At 57.7% G+C, this 23,564-nt stretch overlaps 1 protein-coding gene and 1 long non-coding RNA gene across 5 annotated transcripts in view; both read right to left on the bottom strand.

Moving 5' to 3' along the window:
- Positions 1 to 174: 174 nt before the first annotated feature.
- Positions 175 to 3,389, bottom strand: ISYNA1 (inositol-3-phosphate synthase 1). Its single transcript, XR_002341592.2, has 11 exons — positions 3,355 to 3,389; positions 3,120 to 3,248; positions 2,812 to 2,973; positions 2,328 to 2,460; positions 2,042 to 2,235; positions 1,675 to 1,824; positions 1,378 to 1,593; positions 1,103 to 1,267; positions 897 to 1,010; positions 605 to 822; positions 175 to 477 (listed from the first exon to the last, which is right to left on the bottom strand). It is a non-coding gene; the product is annotated as an inositol-3-phosphate synthase 1 (long non-coding RNA).
- Positions 3,390 to 7,179: 3,790 nt separating this feature from the next.
- Positions 7,180 to 23,564, bottom strand: part of ELL (elongation factor for RNA polymerase II) — an 82,808-nt gene continuing 66,423 nt past the window's right edge. For 2 of the 4 annotated variants that reach the window (XR_014837408.1, XR_014837409.1), the window contains 7 exons: positions 23,420 to 23,544; positions 17,491 to 17,587; positions 15,506 to 16,562; positions 11,504 to 11,570; positions 11,175 to 11,346; positions 10,025 to 10,069; positions 7,180 to 9,297 (listed from right to left, as the gene is read on the bottom strand). Coding sequence is in view for 2 of the 4 variants with exons in the window: in XM_021083507.2 (XP_020939166.1) it covers positions 9,181 to 9,297; positions 10,025 to 10,069; positions 11,175 to 11,346; positions 11,504 to 11,570; positions 15,506 to 15,980; positions 17,491 to 17,587; positions 23,420 to 23,544 (1,098 nt within the window). In the remaining 2 variants the exon portion in view is untranslated. The remainder of the gene's footprint in view (positions 9,298 to 10,024; positions 10,070 to 11,174; positions 11,347 to 11,503; positions 11,571 to 15,505; positions 16,563 to 17,490; positions 17,588 to 23,419; positions 23,545 to 23,564) is intronic. The other 2 variants (XM_021083507.2, XM_021083508.2) reach the window with 1 other exon arrangement.

The raw sequence follows: 23,564 nt of genomic DNA, 5'->3' as shown, positions 1-23,564 counted from the left end.
TAGGGTTGTGCTTGGGCAGAGGCACCCCTCCAGTGGTTCTGGAAAGCTCCTAAGGGTTGGGACAACAGTTTCCCAGGACAGGTAGGAGTCTGCCTGGTGAAAAATGGGAAGATGGGGCTGGAGTTGGGGGCAGTTAGGATTAGGTCACAGACGCCAAGAATCCACAGGTGTGGCTGATATAGAGGCACTGGTTTTATTGTCTTTGAGGGGCCTAGAAAGGGTTGGGTCCCGAGGAGCAACAGGGGCAGGAGTTAAGGAAGAACCGCGTGGCCATGGCCTTAGCTGGTGGGCATCTGGGGTGCCTCAGCTTGCGGGTGCCCATTGGCGTCGCCAGTACAGCCATTGGTGGTGGGCGCTGGTCCTTTCTTGCAAGGCAGGGAGCAAGCAGCAGTCACAAGCCCAACACGCTTGAGGCCAGGGCGCTCCATCTTGTGCTCCAGAAGCATGTGGTTCTGCGGCGGGAGCCCCAGGCAGGCCCTGGGGGATGGTCAGGGTTCAGCGGGGCCAGACCGTGAGATAGGTGCCCTGCAGTCCCTAGGCCCTGTGCACAGCCCCACAGTGGACACGTGGGCAAAGAATGGGGACCCCCAAGGCCGGGACACACCTGAGGATGTTCTCGATGCAGCTGCGCTGGCGGAAGAGCGCGTTGACCACGGGGCTGCCGGGCGGTGCAAGCGGCGCCTTGAAGAGGAAGCTGAGCAGCGACAGCACCGGGTGGAAGGTCTGCGGCTCCGGGTCGGCGTCCGTGCAAAAGCTCACACGCTGGCAGAGTTCGGTCAGCAGCGCCAGGTCCAGCATGATGGGCGCGGCCAGGAGCGAGTCCTGCAGAGCCAGCAGGTCAGGAGGTGGGCGGGGCTGGTGAGCAGCCCCACTTCCTGCCCCCTCGCGTCCCGCACCTCGCACGTGTTGTGCAGCACCAGCGTGTTGGTACCGCCCAGCATCAGCTCCGATGTGTACTCATCCAGGGCACGCTTGCTGTCGCCCACGTATGGCACGTACTTGATGACCACCTGGGGAGGAGGATGGCACGAGGTCACACGGACCCCTGCTATTCTCTGTTGGGAGTTCCCCCCACCCCTTGCCGCGCCTGTGCTCCACGCACGCAGTGGTCTGGCTCCTCGCCCTGCTTGTAGAGCACTGGGTTGCTGTGCACCATGTCATCCACCACACTGCTCTTGGACACTTCTTTGGAGCGGAACTGTGGCGGCGCTGACAGGTTCTGCCCGTCGTTGTTGCCCAGGTGGTTGTAGCTCACGATGGACATGGTCTGGGAGGACAAGGAGACCCCGCGGTAGCTGCAGGCCTTGCAGGGCACAAGCCCAGCCTGGGATCCAGGCACCCCTATCCTGAGCGGAACACCCTGCCAGGCTCACACACCTTTAAGCCAGAACCGATAAGGAAGTCCACAAGCACAGACTTGACCTTGGTCTGGCCGGACTTGAAGTCGTCTCCACCCACAAAGACGCGGCGCTGCCACGCGAGCTCGAGGGCACCAGGCACTAGTGTGTTCTGTGGGGACCCGTTGAGGAAGGCGCACCCCTCCAAGATGCTGGCGACGGCGAAGAGCGTGGAGGGCGACACTTCCAGGCCCAGCTGTGGGCACAGACAGGCAGTCAGCACAGAAGGGTCCTTGGGAGCTAGCCCTGACCCCATTCCACCCCTGGGCGTGCCTACCTGGATGGTGCGCAGCAGGTTGTCAGCAGTGTCATTGAGGCCAGGCACCACTTCGCAGAAGCGCTCTGTGTTCGCTGTCCACAGCACAATGACTTTGTCCAGGCCAGCGTTGGACCGGAAGTCACGGATGTCCCTGCGGATCTGCTCCAGCTGGCAGGGGGCGGGAGCGGGCGAAGGGGGAGGGTTGTACAGGTTCTCCCGACCTGTGGAGGCCTGGGCGACTCAATTACCCAAGTGCAAAGTGGGGCCTGGACCCTCGGGATGGAAGCATGGGGACAAAAGAGAACAGGTGGCGGGGGTGGGGGAAAGGACAAATGACAAGGGAGAACAAGTGGCAGAGGATATGGGGCGCCGGGAGGGGCTGCACCTGCTGCGCGCGCGTGCCCGGGATGAGGTTGTCAGCGCGCGCACTCTGGTTAGCTGCGATGAACTCCGGGATGTAGACCGACGGCCGCGGGCGCAAGGCCTCCATGTGCGGCCACAGTTGCTCCTGCAGCTCCCAATCTAGTACCTGCGCGCGCCTCATCGCCTCCGCCAGGTTCAGCGACGATATGTCCCAGCCTGGGGGGGCGGGGACCCTCAAGCTCGGCGGGGATCCTGGACCCCCACAGGCCCGGCCTCCCACCCCACCCCTGGCCCAGGGCCCCGCCCACCGTCGAAAACGAGATCGTCGGGTGCCACCATGGGCAGCAGCGCGCTGAAGGGCACGAACACCTCCTGGCCCTCGGCGTCCAGGCCTAGGCTAACGGTGCCAGCCTGTGTCAGCGAGCCGTAGTAGTTGGCCTCCTGGGGAGCGGCAGACAGGGCAGAGAGATGGGTGGGCGTGGCGTGGGGAGGCCCAAGAGTCGGCACACTCAAGCTCCGCCCTACTTTCGGGCGCCTCAGCTCTGCTCCAAGTCAAGGCAAGAGCTGCTTCCCCTCCGGAGGTCCCAACCCGAAGTCCTCCCTACCTTGGGCTCCGCCCCCACAAGACCCCCTGAGGAGTGCCCGCCCCGCCCCGTGGAAGCCCCGCCCCGGGGTCCGCCCGCAGCGAGGAACCCCGCCCCCTTAAGACCCACTCCTCCGTAGAGCCCCTCCCCCTCTGCGTGGATTCCAGCGGAGCCCTGGGTTCTACCAGGCGCCGCCCGACTCCCCCACCTTGCGGCCGGTGCGCGTAGGCCAGGACAGGCGCAGTCGGTTGGCCAGCACGGCAGCGGTCAGCGTGGAGCCGTTGTTCCCGCCCCAGCCGACGAGCATGACCCCCAGCCGGGGCACCTGCCGGGCGGTCCGGAAAGTGAAGCGCGTGGACGTGGGATGCACCTGGGGACAGGCGGTGCGGTGAGTCGGGGACCACAGGCCCCTCCCCCCTCATCGCAGGGCGGAGATCGCAGACGTTGGGCAATTCCCGCTTGGTCTCGGCTCCCTGGTTCCCCCTAGCCTCACGGCCAGCCCGGTCCCTCGCCTACTTTGAGGACGCCAGCCTCGCGGCTGACGCACGTCGTCCTGTACTCGTACTTCGCCTCGATAGCCTCGGGGCTGTAGACCACGTCGGGGCTCTCCACCACGAACTCGGTTGCGGCCTCCATCGTGGTGAGCTGGGGGCGCGGGGTGGGCAGGAAGTCAGCGGGGACCCGAGAGTTGGCTGGGCCAAGCCGACTTCGGTCCCTGGGGAGTCTGCACCCCTCCCGGGGCCGCACTTACCGGCGCAGAGTCGGCTGGAACTGCAGCGGACGGCTAGGGCTCGGGGCGCGCGAACTCGAGAGAAAAGAGCGGTGGCTCCACCCCGCTCCGCCCCCTCGCTCCGCCCACGCCGCGGAGGAGGGGCGCTCGCGGCCTGGACGGTGCACACAGGCCTTGGATTCGGGTTCGAGGCCCTTCTGCCCCGAGCCCCCGTGTTAATCTGGTCCCCTAAACTGTCCTGCGCGGCCGGACAATCATATGGGCCGCAGACCCCCGGCCCGAGCTCGGCGCGCGTGATTCACTTCGCATCGCGGGTTGAGCCGGCGGCAGCTTCCCCTCATATTACAAAAGAGAATCATATGGATGTAAGTGAGCGCAGGCCCCAGCCACAAGGCAGGAGGTGGAGCCAGGCAAGGAGGCTGGGCCTCTGCGGGGTTATCTGGAGAAACCGAGGCACGAGACACTAAACCGGGATTAAGACTTCGAAGCCAGACGCTCCTCCAGCCCAGGCTGCCTCCTCCCCCTACCCCTTCCAGAACAGCAGCACCCTCCAGATATCAACCCCCCACCCCCACCCCCGCCACAGGGTTCACGTGGATGGGGTGGTGGCTGCGAGTCCTCAGTTTCCCCACCTGTAGCAGGAGGGCTTGATTGGGCCAGGCTGGAGTGGGGGCGGGGGAGAGACTGTTGGCGAGAGGAGGGGAGGGGAGAGGAGGGGAGGGGATGGGATGGGCAGAGCAGAGGCGGCCCGCTGGGGAGGAGCTAGGCCAGCACAGCACTAAGCCCCCCTAAGAGCACAGCGATAAAGGAGCGTGGGAACCCGGCAGGCGGGCGGGGGCGGCTCCCCCAGGAACTTTCCAAAACAAGCGGCCTCCTCCGGCTGGAAAGTTTCCACCACTGGAGCTGACCCAAAAGGTGGATAGTTGGGAACATTTGCAGGAAACTTGGTCAGGGCCTGGCCTTGGAAGGTGGGGGTTCTAAAACCGGTCCAGGTTTTGCCCTCCAGGGGCTCCAGTGAGGGGGAGTCAGAAGTGGACTGGGTCACTCCCAGCCAGAGGGACCTAACAGGCAGCGCTGGGCAGGGCAGACTGCCTGGAGGATGTGGCGCGGTGAGGGATCTTGAGATCTGAAGACATCAAAAATGTGAAGGACTGCCCAGGCAAAAACCTGGGGGCGTGGTTTCAGGGGCAGATGAAAAGGGACTGAGCGCAAGGGGGAAGGAGGCAGTCTGGGGACCAGGGTAGACCTTCAGGGCTGGGGACAGGAAAGACAGTATAATAAATATTTGGGTTTTGTCCCCCTGTTCCTGGCTGGAGATTGAGTTCAGTTGCCAATGGCCGGTGATTTATTCAATCATACCTACAATCCATTAGGTTCCATTACCTCTGTAACAACCCTTAACAGTGAGGTTCTGGTGAACCCATGGAGGTTCTGGGAGAAGTTGTGGCAGCCCCGCGCCATTCCCCACACCCTGCCCTCTGCATTTACTTCAAGTGCTTCCCTGAGCACCTCGGGCCATTCTAGCAAATCACTAAACCTCTGAGGGGGCTGAAAGGGATGGATTTACAGAGGGTTGTTTGGTCAGACATATGAGTGGCCAGGGACTTGAGGCTGGCATCTGAAGTGAGGGCTGAGTCCCTCAACCTGTGGGGCCAGATGCCTGACATGGGAATGGAACTGTTGGATGTCCAGTTGGTGCTGGAGAATTGGAGGGAGCTTGTGCCTCCAGGCCATGTGTGACATCACAGGAATGTGTACAGAAAGGTCCCCAAAGACCCAGCCCTGAAGAACCCCAGCATTCACAGGGCAGCCTGGGGGAGGTGCTGGCAGGAGGGTAGTGGGGCAGAGTGGCCCCAGGCAGGCTCCTGGAGGGGCAGCTGCAGGGGATGTGGCTTCTGACTGCTTCTATTCCAAGCAGTTGGTTGGAGCTGTAAGGAGAACTGCAGGGACAGTCTGGGTGTGTGACAGGGACTGAGTGTGCTGCCTGGGGGTGAGCAGTGAACGACTGAGGACCCCATTCCCACCAGACCGCAGGCTCCTGAGGGCAGGGGCAGAGCTGTTTCCATCACTGCTGAGTGCCAGCGCCCCGTGCACGGAAGTTGCAGCATCTAGGTGCTGGCAGGAGGAAGACATTGTCCAGCAATTGGCAGGGGCTGGTGGGCAACCCCCAAACCTTTGGCCACGGTGGCACAGGTCATGAGAGTGAGAAAACCCTTCTGGGGCCCTACGGGACTGGACTTGGGTGTCCTTGGCACAGGAAGGATGATCAGGGAACCGCCTGTAGCCACAGTGTCGCTGGGCAGTGGGGGCTGTGGGGGAGCCTGGCGGAAGGCTGGGGGAGGAGGGTGAACAGGGGTGAGTCTGAGGCGTGACAAGGCTGAAGGAGGCAGGTGTCAGCCCTGGGCCCCGGAGTGTGGGGACAGAGATGTTAATCCCTTTAGAACGGCGTGGCCAGGCCGCCCGGGGAGCAGGGTACATTCTGCCCCACAGAGAACTGCCTGACCGCCCCTCCCGCACCCCTCAGATTCCTGGGCCGCCTCAGAACTCAGGCCAAGGCCGTTGGCCAGCAGAGCCACCAGAGAGGCTAAGGCCCACAGTCCCTGACCCCTGGACCCCTTTAATCCCGGTCTTATTCTTTGTTTTTCCTTCCTAAAATAAACATCCCCCACCCACCCACCGTGTCCCTGGAGGCTAGAACCTGCCCCCCTGCCTTCAGCTCCTCACCTGGAACAAGGGGCAAGGACGGCCATCCTAGCTGGTGTCCTGGGGCCTGTGGGGCTCCACTGGGCCTTGGGGTCCTTGTCCCCATAGAGGGCACAAGGGCTCCCCCCCCGAACACCAGCATGCAGCCTGGGAGGAATGATCACATAGTGCCCTTACTTGCTCTTTTCATCAGTCACAGCTCTTTGCCCCGTGTGGCCCCACTAAAGGGGGCTTTGGCCCTGTGGGAGGCCCAGGATCCCCCTGATTGGATCAGCCCACCCTGTCCACTGCCCTGCTCACACCACATCATCCATGGCTCCCCTCCAAACCCCCCCTTTTTTTTTGCTCTTTAGGGCCACATCTGTGACACATGGAAGTTCTCAGGCTAGGGGTCGAATCAGAACTGCAGTTGCAATAGCATAGCGATGCAGGATCTGAACCGAGCCTGCAACCCACACCACAGCTCACAGCAATGCCGGATCCTTAATCCACTGAGTGAGACCAGGCAGCAAACCCACATCCTCATGGATCCTAGTCGGTTTTGTCACCCCTGAGCCACAGTGGGAACTCCTGACATTTCTTTTTTTTTTTTGTCTTTTTGCTGTTGTTGTTGTTGCTATTTCTTGGGCCGCTCCCGCGGCATATGGAGGTTCCCAGGCTAGGGGTTGAATCGGAGCTGTAGCCACCGGCCTACGCCAGAGCCACAGCAACTCGGGATCCCAGCCGCGTCTGCAACCTACACCACAGATCACAGCAACGCCGGATCGTTAACCCACTGAGCAAGGGCAGGGATCGAACCCGCAACCTCATGGCTCCTAGTTGGATTCGTTAACCACTGCGCCACGACGGGAACTCCCCCCTCCCCTTTTTTTTGGTCTTGACATTTCTTACCTATGACCAGGCTGTCTGGCCTCTTGCTCTGGTACCTGCAGGGCCCTTTGCCTCTGATCAGCCCTCCACCTGCTGGCCTCATTCCTGGGCAGTGGCTCTGGCAGGCTGCCCAGGACGCCTTCTCTGCCCAGTACCAGCCTGTGCCCTGCCCATCATCACAGCTGCTCCAGGGCCAGGTTGCCTCCTCACCCCAGTCCACCCCCACACAGAACCAACCCCCCACTCCCAGGGACTGACACGCACACTCCCAGCTTGGGCTGATAGGTTCAGTTCAGTGAAATTTATTGTAGGTTGAAAAAAAAATCAGCATTCACCTGTTTAGTGTACAAAAAGGACACTAGATCTTTTAAGAAAATATCAGGGAACTGAAGATGCAGATGCCTTTCAATTGTAACATTTTGGCAAAAGGGAAAAGTTCTTGTAAACACCAACTCCATGGCTCAAAATAGTTTTTCTCCACAGTACAATATTAAAAGAAAAAAAACCAGTATCAATAAGTTAGACCATATTTAATCAGCTATAACCTTTGTCCATCAACCCCCCCCAAGCACAAAACTTTTCTTAGCTTCAAATTCCTTAAAAGGAGGAAAAAAGCAAAACAAAACAAGGAGGAAATTCAACTGAGAGTCCCTTGAACTGGATCCCAGGGCCAAAGACATGTCAGCCCTCCAGGGTGGGGCCCCTGAGTGATCCCCTTTCACCTGAGTCTGCACGTCCGGCCCAGTACGAGATGGCCATCTGCAGAACGTGGGGTTCCAGGGACTACTCAGCCCTTCCCCTACTCCATCCCAAGTGAAAAACAAAACAACAGCTATTGAAACATAGAGGGTCAGCTTTCTTGGTGCTCTGGCACCCCAGGGTTCCACACACACTTTGGGGTAGAGTGAGGTTGGCACGATGCAGGTGCGCCTGCTCTTTGGAGACACCCCCCACAGCTTAGAAAAATAGACGTGTCTACATGAGCACTTCCACTCTCCCTGCCTACTGCTGGTGGCAGCAACCCCCTCTTTGACTCCTGGGCTATGGGTCGCAGCCACTCCCACTGCCTTTCCCAGTCGTGGCTTTGCTGAACAAGGCTCTGGATTCACATGAACGCACACTTTAGACCCCACCATGCCCTTGGTGGGGCCCCTCACACACACAAACACACGCGTACCCCCCGTGACGCTCTGGGGGGCATTAGACTAGGCACAGTGACTAAGCAGCAATTGGGGTGTCCTTGGGCCAGCGCCCCCAAGATCAGGCGCCTTTTCTGAGCTCACTCTTGGGGCCCCCCAGCTCCATCAACCCCCAGCCCCTCCCTGAGTGCAAACCCCGTGGTGGCTCTGCAAAGACGGCCCCAGGACCCACGAGTGGGCTGAGGAGTGGAGCGAGGTCAACAGCGTGGAGACCACTTGGTCTCAACAGTGCGAAATGAAGAGCAGCAGCGAAAGGGAGAATGAAAACGACAGTAAAATAAAATCCAACACTCTTGCTGCAGAATCCGGGCAACAAGCACAGAAACTCCCAGTGACCCCCAACAGCTGAGGGCCTGGAATAGCAGGGCGGGCCAACGGCTCCCAGCAGCTGCTTCCCGGCCAGCTGGAGCTTTCCAAATAGGGCTGCGGGGGGTCGGGGTCGCATTGCCCACCAGCCCCCTGAGAGCCAGGGAGGGAGAAGCGGGGTCCGCCCCCCCCCCCCCCGGCCAGAGTCTCTCCTGGGAGCTCTCAGAAACAATGCTGCACTTCCCAAGGGCATCTGTAATACTGCAGAAAGGACACAGGGCAGCGTCTAGACCCTGGGTGTCCAAGGAAGGGAGGCATAGGTTTAGAAAAAAGATGCTTTCTCTTTCGTACAAAAATAGACTCAAGTCTCATAAGCAGTAGCTAAAAGTGGCTGTCTTTGTATAAAACTAGAAAAGGCAGGCGGGCCAGCCTCAGAGTCTTTCAGGAAGCTGATGCCCCTTGCAGGGTGGCTGGAGAGGAGGCGGGCTTCTTGGGGAACACATCTGGGTGGGGGCCCCGGAGGAGCTGGATACCCCACCTGGACCTGTGTGACCTGTGGGTGCCAGGGCTGCAGGGGCTCCCCTGAAAGCCGGCGTTGCTGGCTCAGATGAATGCATCTTCCTCATGTTTATTTTTTTTTTTAAAGAAATCTCTTTTTTCCTTGTCGTTAGCTCCCCCTTGCCCCCAGCTCCCCCATCATCCAGAACAGTCAGCGGGTGGCGAGGTGGCCTGGCTGGCCGAGTGGGACCTCCTGCTCCATGGCTTCAGACTAAGGCCAGGCCTGCAGCTGCCGCTGGTCATACTCAGCGATGAGCCTCTTGATGTGGGCCAGCTTGCTGTGCAGGTACTCACAGCGGTGCTTCTCCTGGCTGTAGTTGGTGTTGGTCTGTAAGAGAGTGGCCAAGGTGAGCCTCATGCACAGGGCCGAGAGCCCAACCCGAACTGGAGCCGCCCCACTTGGCTGCCCCAGGTTCCCACTCCCCTGGTGTGCAGAGCAGAGCCCTCTGTGCCATGACAGGGACCCCTGCTCTGGGCTCCACTAGAGGAAACATGGTCATGGCCAGGGTGAGAGGCAGAGGCAAGAGAGGCCATGAAGCTTTCACACTGGGCTGGGGCCTGGCTGGCACACGGGCTGACACACGACCAACCACGTGGCCTTCAGGAGCAAGACCTGCTATGATGGAACCACATCACAGGAGACTGCTGGGAAGCCTGAGGCCAAGGACTGGGTGCTCCCAGGAGTGGGGGCAGTCCTCCTGGACTAGAAGCTGAGGACTCAGAAGGTGTCAGGCTAGGGGTGGGGAACTTTGGTTCGTCCCCTGGCCCTTTGAGGTGTTGGAAAGGGCCTCGGGGCTGCACCCACCAAGCAGTGGCAGAGCCAGGGGGGTGCCAGGATACCCAGTGAGGGAGTGTGCCGAAGCTCAGAGGACAGGCTCAGCTTCTCAGCTATAAACAGGGGCAGGGGCTACTCTGAGGGCTGAGAGCAGCCCAGCGAGGCCGGCCCACCCTCCCTCTCTTCCTCTCTCCCTCTCCCAAACTTTGGAGCCACTCCCCTTGAAACTGCTGCTTCTGACCCCACCCCACCCCACCCTACCCCTACAATGGAGACTCACCTTTTTGATTTTTCGATATTCCTGCAAAATCTGCCCACGAGTAGTCTGGAGGAAAAACAAAGGAGAAAACGAACAATGCATCACTTGCAGGACACCCCAACCTACTGCCCCTTCTCCCTGATAACCTATGACCTGTACAGTCACCGCCTGCTTGGGGACAATGGCCTCAGCATGGCGTGATGGCGTGAGGGAGTACAGAGGAGGGGCAGGCTGGGGGATGAGCGAGGCAGGAGGTGGGGGAGGAAGCTGGGCCAGGGGAGCGAGGGGCAGGGGCCCAGTCTCAGGGAGAGGTATGAGGCCGCATGGTGGGAGGGGCAGATTGGTCAGAGCCCTGGCAGGAAGCAAAGAGCAGGCATTATGGTCTCCTTCTCTCACACCCAGCTGGCCTGTCCACTGTGCAAGGCCAAGCAGAGAGGCCCTCAGCACCCAGGGAGTGTCCCTGTGGTGGCTGCAGGGAGAAAGGAGGACAGGGATGCCCTAGGGGCTTGTCTGTCCTAGACCCTCAGAACCCCACTCCTCTTCCAGTCACTGGCAGTCTCCTCTGGAAACCACCAGGGAAGACAGACCCCGACACCCTGAAGAATCAGGGCCAGCCCTGTAGTCAGGTAACCAGCTCTGAAAGGTGGCACAAAGGGGAAGCTGGCGGCCCAGGGCTTGTGACCAAGCCCCTACAGTGAGCTGCCACACGGAATGGCTTGGGGAACCCCAGGCCAGAGGAAGAGAGTTGGGGGCGGGAGGACTGCAGGGAGCCTCCATCCCTTTCCACTTCCCACTGTGACTCTGACCACTCTGATGGACTGTGGGATGTGGCCTGGCCCTGCTCCCTCCTGCCTGGGGGGCTGATTCTCCTGCGACGTGGGTAGTGGGCCGTAGAGAGAACCCCAGGCACGAGGCGCCCTCAGAGGTGGGGGTGCATGCCCCCCCACCCACACTGGTCCCTGGCCCTCTCCGCTGCCCAAAACACCTCCCCCACCTGACTGGCCTCACCGCTGAGGAGCCCCAGGGACGGCCCTAAACCCATGGGGTGGGAAAGAGAGGCTGGCAGGGCCCTCAGCCCAGAATACAACGGAATGTGTCCAAGGACACCAGCACCAAGCAGGGCCGTCAGATGTGCAGCACGGTGACAGGGCCACGGCCAGGGGCTCTATACCTCGTACTCCTCGGAGCCCTGGGAGAGCTGCCGGAGCTGGGCATCGAGCTGCGTGAAGCGCCGTGTGATCTGCTCAATGCGGGCATGCAGGTCTCGGTACTCGCTATACTCGGCGTTGAAGTCATTCTTGTAGCTCTGGCGCTGCTCTGAGGAGGAGATGGTGGCGTATTTTCTGGGGAGACAGAGGAGAGGGGCTCAGGGGGCTGCTGCAGAGAGCCCCAGGGCACTTGAACAACCTGGGCACACACACACACACACTCACTCACTCTTGCTAACCTGCACTGCAGGGGTGTGGAGGGAGAGGAGCAGCTGGCAAGGGAAGTACTCACAGCAAGTAGTCAGGCGTCTCCGAGGTCGACGTGGGGACACTTGAGCTGCTGCAAGTCCCATTTAAACCTACAAAGAGCAGATGCACACCTTCTGAGTCCACAGCTTAGTGACCACAGCAAGCTCTGCAGAAGATTCATGCTTTGTTGTCTGAAGGCTGTGGAGGGGAGGCTGTGTGGAGACAGCTGCTGAGGCCCTGCAGCTTGGGCAAAGGAGGCGTGAGCCACGGGCAGGCATTGTCTGGCCACCTCCAGGGCCCCCTTGGAGCTGGGAGTACCTTCAGCCCGTGGGAGAGGTGGCAAGTCATCATGGTTTGTGTCTCCAGAGCAGAGGCATGCAGAGCCCAGATGGCATGATGGGTGTGTTTCTGGCAGGCCCCCAAAAGGATGGACAAATTCATTGCAGGGCTAAAGCCTGGGCAACCTGTCCAGAGCCTCTGCTCCCTCCGCTGACCTCATATAAAAGGCCACTAAGCTGAAAACCAGTGACCCATGGTCAACTGAGTCTCTGGGACATCCAGGTCTCTGGCCCTACAGGACAAAGACAGACAGCCACCAGGGAAAGCCCAACCTCCTGCCCAGCCTCTCCCTGAGGATGGAGTTGCAAGCCCTGTAGGCTCTGGTCCCTGGTCTGAGTCCCTCAGATCCTCCCGTTGTTCCCACCAGACTTGGAACTACAGGAGGGTCAACCCCAGAACAGGGCTGGGCTGGAGGCTTAAGAGCCTGGGGACTGTAACACAAGACTGTCCACGGTGTTCAAAGACTGCCCAGAGGAATTCTGCCCGTTGTGGCAGAGTGGAAACGAACCTGACTAGCATCCATGAGGATGTGGGTTTGATCCCTGGCCTCGATCAGTGGGTCGGGGATCTGGCGTTGCCGTGAGCTGTGGTGTAGGTCACAGATGTGGCTGGGATATGGCATTGCTGTGGCTGTGGCATAGGCCAGCAGCTACAGTTTTGATTCAACCCCTGGCCTGGGAACCTCCATGTGCCACAGATGCGGCCCTAAAAAGCGAAGGAAAAAAAAAAATCCTGCCGGGGCTTCAGTCACCCAAACCTATGATCTAGTCCTTTCCCCTGGGGAATTCTTCCATATGACCTTTTGTCCCAACATAAAAGCGACTTTATCATTAGCAGCATATCCTGAGTACACATTTTTGTGTCCCTCTCAGAGGAGAGCAGCCCTTGCAGCAGATCAGCAGTTTGCAGAGAGAGCCCTTGTGTGTTTTATCCTCAGGCACGAGGCAGGATTCCCACCAGTGGGTGGAGCACAACCTTCCCACGACCCCACCCGGTGACATCTTTGAAGAGGCCGCAGCCTCCCTGGGATGCAACCTGAGGGTTTGGTCCATACTCCCACCATCCGCCCCCCACACAGGGCAGGCTTCCTGGGGTGTTTTGCCTTGAGGCTCGGGTTCAGATCAACCTGGCACCCAACCAGGTTGGGTGGCAAACCCCTGTGGCCCCTATGCCTGCTCCAGCAGTGGCTGCCTGAGCCCAGCCGCCCCTGTACCAGCTGAGATGGTTCCCACCTCCATCCCTCTCCTCCACTAGCCTCTCCTGTCCCTCATGGGGCAGGGGGTGAGGGGACCCAGGTCTGAATGCCATTGAGTCGGGGTGCCCTGGTCTCTACACAGGGGACCATGGAAGAGCTAACTTGAGCTCGGCCTGGCTGAGCCCAAGCCCCCAACCCAGCCTGCCAGCCTTTCCAGGAAGGCACCCTTTGGCCATAAGAAGGGTTCACAGTCTGAGCAAGTCAAGGCCAGGGACGCAGGTGGGCACAGGGGGACAGTGTCATGCAGAAGAGTAGGTTAAATCGATGCCTGTCCCTCTGTCCCATAGGAAGCTTCCTCAGGTGCTGACCTGGAACCCTCTCCAGCGAGTCTTGGGGAACACAGAGAACAGTGCTGTTGATAAGGGGAGGAGGTAACTCCCCCTGTGAGCCTGGGCCGGGGGGCGGGGAAGCAGTCAAGTGGGAGCTTGGGAGGCAGGGGGCCTTGTGCCCACTCATGATCATTATCATTTGAGCCACCTGAGAGGCCAGTTAAGATGGGGCACCCAACACCTGACCCAGCTTTTGGTGCCTCAGTTGTCCTTTTCTTTTTCCTTGGCACCTAGACTCACTGGTTTGCCTGATCCCAAACCTCACTTTCTTCCTTCGGCCTGGGGACAAGCTGCCAGGGGCTGATGCATGCAGGGCAGGATCCAAAGCTATCTGAGCCCTGCGTGAGGCTGGCTTGGACAGCGATTCATGGCCCATCTGATGCCTGGCCCCACAGTCCTCCTCCACAGGGCCCTACCAGAAGCAGGCGGGGTCTTGCTGTCTTCCACCATGTGAGACAAAACATGCTACCTGGCCACTCAGGGCCTGTCCCCCGGAGCAGGACTTGGATCAGAGGGTGTGTGCTCAGGGAACCTGGCTGCCTTCTCCCCCTCAGCCCTCCCATGTGCACTGGGAAGCCTAGCCCACAGCAGGACTGGGGGAACCCAGAGGACTGATGAAACTGAACTGTCTCCGCTGGACCAACCCACAACCCTGCAGTTCCAGGGCCTGCCCTCCAGCCACAGAGGGAGGGGCCAGCACGGCCTTTCCGGAAGATAGTTGAGCGACAAGTTAAGAAGCCTTAAGGAGAAAGGGGCTCCACCCCTGATCCAGGAATGCCCCCTGCTGGGGATCCTCCCAAGAAAATAAACTGAAAGCCCAGGCTGCCCCACGCCCAATGCCACACGCAGCAGCCGAAGCCCCCTTGCCCCTGGCTGGCGTGGCTGAACCTTTGTGGCTATGGCATACTGATTCGGTTCATCTCTGTGAAAGGAAAATCACAACGGAGTCAGTACCGCTGAGAGCTCTCTTAAAATGGAGCTGGAAGGCCATTAAGGAAGTATGACTTGTGCACACATCTCAAGCCTGGATGGAATCTGACCTTCTGAGCTGATCAAGTCATCTGCCAGAAACTCCTGACAGCCTATTTACTTATCAGACCCCCTACTCTAAAAACACTGATGACAGTCTACTTATTGGACCCCTACCCTAAAACAAATATTTTCTGATTGCGTCAGGGTCAATCACCATTCTCACTAGACAACTTCTAACAAACTCCTGGCTTTTTGTCTTTACAAGCCCAACTCTTTCTTTTCCCCAGAACACTCTTTCAGAGTTACCTGAATCTGTTTTCCCCAATTTATAATTCTTAAGGCCCCAAATAAACCATTTTCTTATCTGCAGCCTCTTATTTTGGGGGTTGATAGTAGCCAAAAGGGTGCTCAGCTCAGGGCCCTGGGGCAGCCCAGGCTCTGGGGGTGATGACCCCACCACCACCACCATTCTACACTATCCCTGGGCCTCCCCAGTGCTCAAGGCCCCATGGAGGTTTCCCTGCTCAGCTTGCATCCCTCATCCTGGGGCTGCAACCCCAGGTCTCTCCACTGCCAGCTTCCCCACAGGCTGCAAGATCTTGATCTCGCTCTTCCTACCTGCTGTTCTACGGACAGTCTTCCACTTCCTTGTGGTCCTGCCTCCTAAGCCCTTTCTCCACAGGAAATGTTGGCTCAGAGGCGACACCAGGCCTCTGGTGATCCAGTGGTTGCCACCCCCTCCCTGTCAGGCCCTGTCCCCCACTGCCTTCCCTGAGCCCCAGCCCCGCCCCATTCCCCCTCAGTGTCTGGGACCTCCCTGCAGCCAGCACTGTGGCCTGGCACTTGTTCCTCTCCTTGTGTTGTCCCCTCCCAGGAGCCTCAGCCCTTGGCCCTCAGGGCTGGTCTGGCACACAGCAGCACTGCAGGAGGCTCTGGGAACAACACTGCCAGGGCATTCACAAATGAGCCGCTGTGAGGACGTGGAGTGTCAAGGGGCCTAATGGGCAGGGTGAGCCAAAGGGGGAATTTGTAGGGCAGTGTGGCCCCTCAGCACACTGTGGAGTGAGGGTGGACAGGGGGCCAGCACTCAAGCTCTTGGAGACACCCTCCTGCAGAGCCCCCTGCCCTAGGCCTGCTTCTTGGCACCTACCTGGGGCGACCGACGGGGCTTCAAGGGGGCCTGGCGTATGGTCTGGCGGCCGGACCTGGTGCCTGTCCTCAGCTGCCCTCTCCTTGTCTTTGTGCTTCTTGGACTTCTTCTTGGACTTGCCATGTAAGGAGCTGCCGTGGGGCCTGCTGGGCTGGGCACAGTCCATCAGCAGAGGCAGGCTGAGGTGTGCAGTAGGGGCTGGGGCAGCCATTTCCCCATGCTCGCAGTCCCGGCCACTGTGGCCCAGGTCGTTGCTGACGTCAGCCAGGGGGTCATGGGACCGTGGGGGCTCCAGCCGCAAGGGCAGATGAGGGTCCGTGCCAGCCAGTGGGCCTGGGGTGGGCAGCAGGGCCTCGCGGCTGTGGGGCAGGCTCAGCTTCCCATTGACTGTGGGCTGAGCTCTCTGGGTGAAGTGCGATATCCTGGGTTTCTTGTTGGCCAGAGGGTCAATGAAATCAGAAGGCTGCGGCCGTTTCTGTGAAGAAGGGAATGAATTTCAGAGGGGAGCCTATGCCCAGCATTACTAGTGTCCCCTGGGGAGAGAAGGGCAACAATAGGCCAACCTTGAGCTGAACCAGGCCATGCAGTCCCAGGCACTGAGGAAACCTACAGCCTGCATGCAAAGCCCACTCTGACCACACGGGGGCGCGCGAACACCAGCCAGGCCCAGGATGTCCAGTGCTCTGCAAAGCTGGCCTGCCTAGGGGGGCTCTCAGCTGGGCCCAGAGGCCACCAGAGTGAAGGAGAAGCAGTCAGTGGACCTGGTTCCAGCCCGTAAGGGCCAACTCTGGGAATTAGTCTAAAACACCATTGTGCTCAGAACTCCCACTGCAGTGCAGCAGTTAAGGATCAGATGTTGTCTCTATGGAGGGATGGGTTCAATCTCTGGCCCAGCACACTGAGTTTAGGATCTGGCACTGCCACAGCTGTGGCACAGGTTGAAGCTGCGGCTTGGACTTGATCCCTGGCCCAGGAACTTCCATATGCCTCAGGTGCAGTGAACGAAGAAAAGAAAGAAAGAAGAAAGCAAAAAACATCCCTGTGTTCAGCATCTTCCCTAGGAAGGAAAAAGTGACAGAGTTTGAATGACAAAGGGCAGCCCCACAGGCCAGGACCATAACCCCTAGGCCCCTGACTACCTGTATCCCCATGACAAGCCGGTGACATGGTGCGGGCCTCATCCCCATTTCACAGATGAGAAGACTGAGACCCGTGAGGCAAGGACAGACCACAGGAATGGAGCCAGGATTGAACCAGGTGGCCAAGGCCCAGGGAAGAAGCAGAAGGGAGAAAGAGGGTGAACGGTCAGGCACAGGACCAGAAGGCGGCAGTAGGAATGCCAGTGAAATGGGGCCCTCTCCCTCCAACAATGACCCGAGTCACAGCATGCACAAGGAGCCACGGACCCAGGCAGGGTACCTGCAGGGCAGAGGAGGTGGGAGAGAGGAGGAGGGCTGGCCTAGCGGGGGCCAGGGACATGGGACTCAAAAGTCAGAGCGTGCAGGTGGGTGGGGATAGCTTTCCCCCAACAGCTCAAGCAAGGGTAAGGGAGTACTGCTGAAGCCCAAACCCCCCACAGTGATGCTGTACCCTGAGTCCTTCCCAACTACCGACTACCGCTCATGGAGCCCTCCTGGGCACTGGCCAGGCTGTAGCTACACACTTAATTTTACAACAGCCTTAGGAAGCAGCAGCATCCACCATGCGGAGAAAGCACAAGGCTCAGTGAGGTCTGGCAGCCACCCCGCCCTCAGGTGCACTACCACAGGTATCCCAAGGAACCATACCCAGGTCCCAGGCCCAGGATCCCCAGCCTGGTGGGGAAGCCAGACAGCTGCTCACCCATTCAAGAAAACTTGCCAGCCCTGAGCTGAAGGCCCAACAGGCTCCCAGCACCAAGGTTTTGGATCAGGCCTACTGGCTCTGGGTGAGACCTGCCCTCCCTCATCACAACCTGCTGTCACAGCCACACCTGTCACTCCTACCTGAGGAGGTGAGGCTGAGCTCCCATGGTCGCCTGGAGGGCTGTTGGCAGCAAGGTCTCCAGGGAGGCCGCCTGTGCTCTGTGACTGGCACAGCTTCCTGAAAAGAAAAAGCAGGGTAGGTTGGAGGGCTCCACAGCAGTGCCCCACCCATGCCCAGTGTTTTGGGGAAGGCCTGCCTCCCAGCCAAACCAGAGCAGAACTGAGGGCAATGGGTACACCAGGGCCTGGCAGGCAGCAAGTAGCCTGAACACATCTTGTCTGGGGAGCATCCACAGTGGCCCTGTGGCCAGGGCCTCAGCCTCACTGCCAGAAGGACCGTCCCACTGGGTGTCCTGCACCCAGAGGAGGGTCAGACGATCACCCACTCATCTAGACTCCCATTACTGTGGAGACCAGGGACCTAGGTAAAACTGACCAGACATCCAAGATCCATGCTGCGCCCTTGTGAGAGCTGAAGACACTGGGGTGCAGACCCCAACTTTTAAAAACAACTGTTCATCTTGCAGTTCCCGTCGTGGCGCAGTGGTTAACAAATCCGACTAGGAACCATGAGGTTGCGGGTTCGGTCCCTGCCCTTGCTCAGTGGGTTAACGATCCGGCGTTGCCGTGATCTGTGGTGTAGGTTGCAGACGCGGCTCGGATCCCGCGTTGCTGTGGCTCTGGCGTAGGCCGGTGGCTACAGCTCCGATTCAACCCCTAGCCTGGGAACCTCCATATGACGTGTAAGCTGCCCGAAGAAACAGCAAAAAGACAAAAAAAAAAAAAAAAAAAAAAAAAAAAACTGTTCATCTTAATACTAATACTCGCTGCAAAAACAGAGAACACAGAAGAGGACTGAGATGCCCTGGTCTGCTGCAGGAGGGCCTCCCAGATTCAGCACCCATCTTCCAGGGAGCCTAGACCACAGCGCTTCCAGGGATCCCAGGGGCCCGGACCACTCCATTGGGACCTGAGCACAACAATGTAGCCAGGGAAGTTCGCACTGTGGCTCAAGCGGGAACAAATCTGACTAGAATCCATGAAGATGCAGGTTCGATCCCTGGCCTAGCTCAGTGGGTTAAGGATCCAGCGCTGCCATGAGCTGTGGTGTATGTAGGTCACAGACAAAGCTCGGGTCTGGTGTTGCTATGGCTGTGATGTAGGCTGGTGGCTATGACTCCAATTCAATCCCTAGCCTGGGAATCTCCATATACCACAGGTGTGGCCCTAAAAAGACAAAAAAAAAAAAAAAAAAAAAGAGACAGACAGAAACATCCCAGTGCTTGATGGGTAAATGAAGGCACCAACAGTCAACCTGGCTAGGGGCGTGGGGGGGGGGATGGGGAGGGAGGGGGTGCTTTTTCTGATTAGTCCCTCGTACTCCCAGAGGCTGTGAGTCTCAATGGAACCCAAGCAGCTGGTCTGGTGCTATGCATAGTGCCGGGGGGCGGGCAGTGGGGGGAGGCTGCCACGCCCTGCAAGGAAGCTCAGCTGAGGTCTGGAGCTGTGTCTGCGCTGCTCTACTAGCAACAAGCAGAGCCCATCTCTCTGACCAAGAGCCATACTTCAGACTCCTGCTGCTGTCCCCTCCACGATGGCCTGAAATGCAAGAAGAGCCACAAGAAAAGTGCCCAAAACACACAGGCACTTAGGGCAACACAATCCTTGAGGCCAAGGGTGAGCAGGGCAAGTCTGCTGTCCAGCCACATGGAAGAGTGCCCAGTTAAAGACAAAACCAGGTGTTTATGTCCACTCTTTTCAAGCCTCTGTTACAAATGTATACAAGAGAAAAGGAAAAAGAGAGCAATGATATTTAACACTAAAAGCAAAAGTATAAGTGGTGACTGTCCTATAGGATTCAAGAATACTGAGTCTCAGGCAGCAGAACCCCATGGGCCTGGGGTGGGCACCTCAGGGACCGCCTTAGAGGGCCCCTGCCAGGCTGTCCCCACGCAGCCCTGCTCTGAGTCCCGGCCTGCTATGGGGCAGCGAGGAAGGGAGCGCATGGCATGTTCAGGAGCGAAGGAGCCCAGACAGCCAGGAGCCTACTCGGGCCACATGGGATGGACAGAGATGTGGCCTCGGGAGAAAAAGAAAGAGAGGGCCCCACAGGGCATTCGGAGATGTATTGGCATTGTCCTGAGGAGGCTGAGCTGCCTCTGGGAAAGTCCTGAAGGGGCTGCACCTGGGCTCCCAGCAACAAATGTCAGATCCCCAAACAGACAAACAAGAAAAGGCTTTTGAGAAGAAAGAGACTCTGCAAGGGGACGAAAACGTGAAATCTATAAGAAAAACACCAGCCATACTGTGAATAAATGTTGTGGATATTATGAGTTAAAAAAAAAAAAAAGAAAGAAAGAAGAAAAATACCAGCCATAATAGCCTTAGATAAGGAACTTAAATACACCTTTCTCCACAAAAGCACATGAAAAGATGCTCAACATCATTACTCATCCAGGGAGACACAAATCAAACCACAATAAGATACCAACTTCACATCTGCTACGATGGCTAGAATTTTTTAAAAGATGGAAACTTAATGAGAGTTGACAAGGATGTGGAAAAACCAACATATTTGTGGGCTGCTGGTGTGAATGTAAAATGATGCAGCCAATGAGGAAGAGAGTTTGGCAGTTCTTCAGAAAGTTAAACATAGCATTACCACATGGCCCAGCAATTCCACTCCTTGGTATATATCTGAGAGAACCGGAAATCTATGTCAGTTATATTTGTGTCCTCATACACGAATGTTCGTGGCAGCACTAGTCATAATCACAAAAAGGTGGAAACAATCCAAGTGTCCACTGACAGATAAATGAATAAACAAAAGGAGGCATACCCACACACAACAGAATACTACCTGGCCTTAAAAAGGAACAAAGCTCTGACATGTGCTGTGTGGATGAACCCTGAAAACAATACTGAGTGAAAGAAGCCAGACACAAAGGCCACATGTACATGATCCCATTTACATGAAATGTCCAGAACAGGCAAATCCATCAAGACAGGAAACAGATCGGTGGCTGCCAGGGGCTGGGAGAGGGAGAAAGTTAAACATAGAGGGGGAAGGGACTGCTAATGCGGGGTTTCATTTTTGGGTAAATGCTCTGGAAATATACAGGAGTGGTGGCTACAGCTTGGGAATTAGAAATAATGGCAAAAAACGAGACAGATAGAAGAAGTTGAAGAAATCTCCCAAAAATAGAGAAGAAGAAAAAAACCATCAATGAGGAAGACAACAGTGGATGGTGCAGGAACCCAGCCCGGAGGGGTAGGATTAGAGGAGGCTCAAGGGAAGACAGCGAGGCCTCTCCACGACTACACACGGGATGGGGAAGAAGGACGAGGCAAGTTTCAGTCAGAGAGGGCCATGGTGTCTGCCCCAGAGCACTTGCCAGGCCATTCTGTGACCATGCAGATGTACACAAGGCTGGGTCAGGAACCTCTAGGCTTCCCCAGGGCCAGGCCTTCAAAGTAGAGGAAAAGTTCCTTCCAATCTGGAAGATCAGACTTGGCCAACTGCCAACTCAGTGAGATAGCCATGCAGGTATGAAGATGTGGTGAATGGACCCCTCAATACCCTCTCCTCAGAGAGGCTCCAAATGCTGCGTCCCTTCCAGACCAGGGCAGAATCACAGACCCAGGAACAGGAGGACCAGCAAGGGAGGGGGGCCACTCCCAGGGGAACCTGTGGAACCCCAGATCCCTTGAAAGTGGCAAGACAGAGGGACAACGAGAGGGAGCCTGGGGCTGAGCATGAAGGACAGAGAACACTGAACAGAGAAAGTAACAACACAGCCAAGCAGTTACCAATTCCCAGGAAAGCAAGATGTGTGTGAGATGGTACCAAGATGTTCAGTGACTCCGCCTAGGACAGGCCAGGCCTGAGCAGCTACACACACACACACACACACACACGGACACAGACACAGACACAGACAAGGACATGGACACTAAAAGCAGAGGAAGTATCCAAGTAAACAGCTGAGATGCTGGGAGTGGGTGTCTGTGCAGAGCAAAGTCACAGGGGCCCAGGCAGACCCTGGAAGCAGGAGCGTGCTTAACTCAGGTATGAGTTTAGAGCAAGCTGCAGTCCCTAGGGTGACACTGGTCCCCACTCCCTGCCTCTAACAAAAGAATCATGCAAGACCCTTTTTTTCCTTCTTCCCACGAGGCCACAGCTTCAAGAGCTGCCATCAATGGTGCTTTCTTCAGGGAGGGAACCTAAATAAGAAAAAAAAAAAAAAAGCTGTGCAGAGGGAAGCTTGGGATAGCCTTCTCTGTGGTTGCAGGTGTCAGGGATGTTGACCCTGACCTCTGCACGTCAATCAGTTCAAGCTTCCAAGAGCAGCTGGTGCTGTCAGTGTCCTGGGCAGTTTTGGGCAATGCCAATACCACGGCCGGCCCATGCAGACAGAGAGAAGAGCTCAGAGATGGCCCAGAGCAAAACTGAGGAGGAAACATGAGCCTGGCATTGTACTGAGCTCCAGCACTCACATCCCTAGGAACTTCCCACCTGACACCCCTCCCCTCAAGATTCAGCTCAGGCACTGTTTAGTACAGACTACACCCACCCACATGCACACGGGCTGCTTGCTCTTGGCCATGCTGCTTCCCAGGAGCTCCAAGAGGCCAAGGCCCACAGGGTCTGAGCTCAGTGGGCACTAAGAGAGAGCTCTGAAGGAAGGGCAAATAGGAACAGCCTCACAGTGCCCCATGTGCCCCTCACCTCAAAGCACTTCATAGATGGAAACACCTGCAGCAGGAGGTGATAGCGCCTACCTGAGATGTGTTTTGCTGGGGCAACAGAGCACCCCCAGACAGGGGACTTGAGGGGGACCATCTCTTCTCAGCCTCCCTGAGCACCCAGAGACTTCCCAACAGCCAGAGCAGTAACCCTGGCACAGCAGGTGAATGCCCCCAACAGGGCCAAAGGGGAACTCAGGGTTCACCTAGAGGGGCCCCAACTTGGCTCAACTTCCCAGATGCAATTACTGCTTTAAAGAGCTAAACTTGGAGTTCCCGTCGTGGCTCAGTGGTTAACGAATCCGACTAGGAACCATGAGGTTGCGGGTTTGATCCCTGGCCCTGCTTGGTGGGTTAAGGATCCGGCATTGCCATGAGCTGTGGTGTAGAGTGCAGACACGGCTCGGAACTGGCTTTGCGGTGGCTGTGGTGTAGGCCAGCGGCTACAGCTCCGATTGGACCCCTACCCTGGAAACCTCCATATGCTGCGGGAGTGCCCCGAGAAAAAGCAAAAAGACAAAAATTTTAAAAATGAAAATAAAAAAGAGCTAAACTTAAAAAAACCCAAAAAAACTTCATAAATAACTCCAAGTCCCTGAGAGATCACTTAAGGACTAATTAGCATATCAAGCTGCTCCGAACAGGCGCTTCGCAGCCAGTGCTCCCAAGCCAGGCATCAACTGAGAAGGAAATCATTAACTGCCTGCCTGAGCCAGGGGCCTACTTAACCACTTCTCCCCTGAGCCACCACGGCCACTCCTGACCGCAGGTCCCAATTAATCAGAGAGGGGATGTGTTTAATTAATGCTGCTTAATTGTGTCTTCAGGGAGTTTTGTTTCGCTCTTGTTTCTCTTTGCTTCATGTTCTTTTTAAGGAGCCTGGCCTGCAGCAGAAGCCTATGCAGATGTGCAGGTTTTGGAAGGAAGCTTGTCAGGAAGAGAAGGAGGGAGCAGCAGGAACCGGCTGGGTGGACAGAGGCCTTCTGTGCTGGCACTCTGGTGTTTAAGACAGCAACTCATGCTCTCCACCCCGCTCACCAAGGACTGGCCTTTCACCCACAGAGGTGGCTATGGGCCACCATGGCAGTCTCTAGAGGTCCCTCCATTCTGCCTGCCAGCCCTGATGCCTTCAGGGCCAGATGAGGCCCCAGCCTCCTTAGGATGACGTCTTCCCTAGGCCCAGGGGGTGGGGAGGCAGTGTTACCGGATGAGCATCCGCTTCAGCAACTGCTGGTCCCCCTCTGAGTAACCGGGCCAGTCCTTCTGCACATCCTTGTACACACAGTCCTTCAGTGTCCACGTGCCATCCTTGGCATTCACGTTGGCCACCTACAAGACAGAGCCAGTGT

This window comes from Sus scrofa, chromosome 2, assembly GCF_054392235.1.
Source record: "Sus scrofa isolate SSC_HxYL_T2T_F1_AM1 chromosome 2, Sscrofa_HxYL_maternal_Yorkshire_Landrace_v2.0, whole genome shotgun sequence".
Classification (NCBI taxonomy): domain Eukaryota; kingdom Metazoa; phylum Chordata; class Mammalia; order Artiodactyla; family Suidae; genus Sus; species Sus scrofa.
The sequence above is the reverse complement of the archived record's forward strand: the minus strand, read 5'-3'. Positions and strand labels throughout refer to the sequence as shown.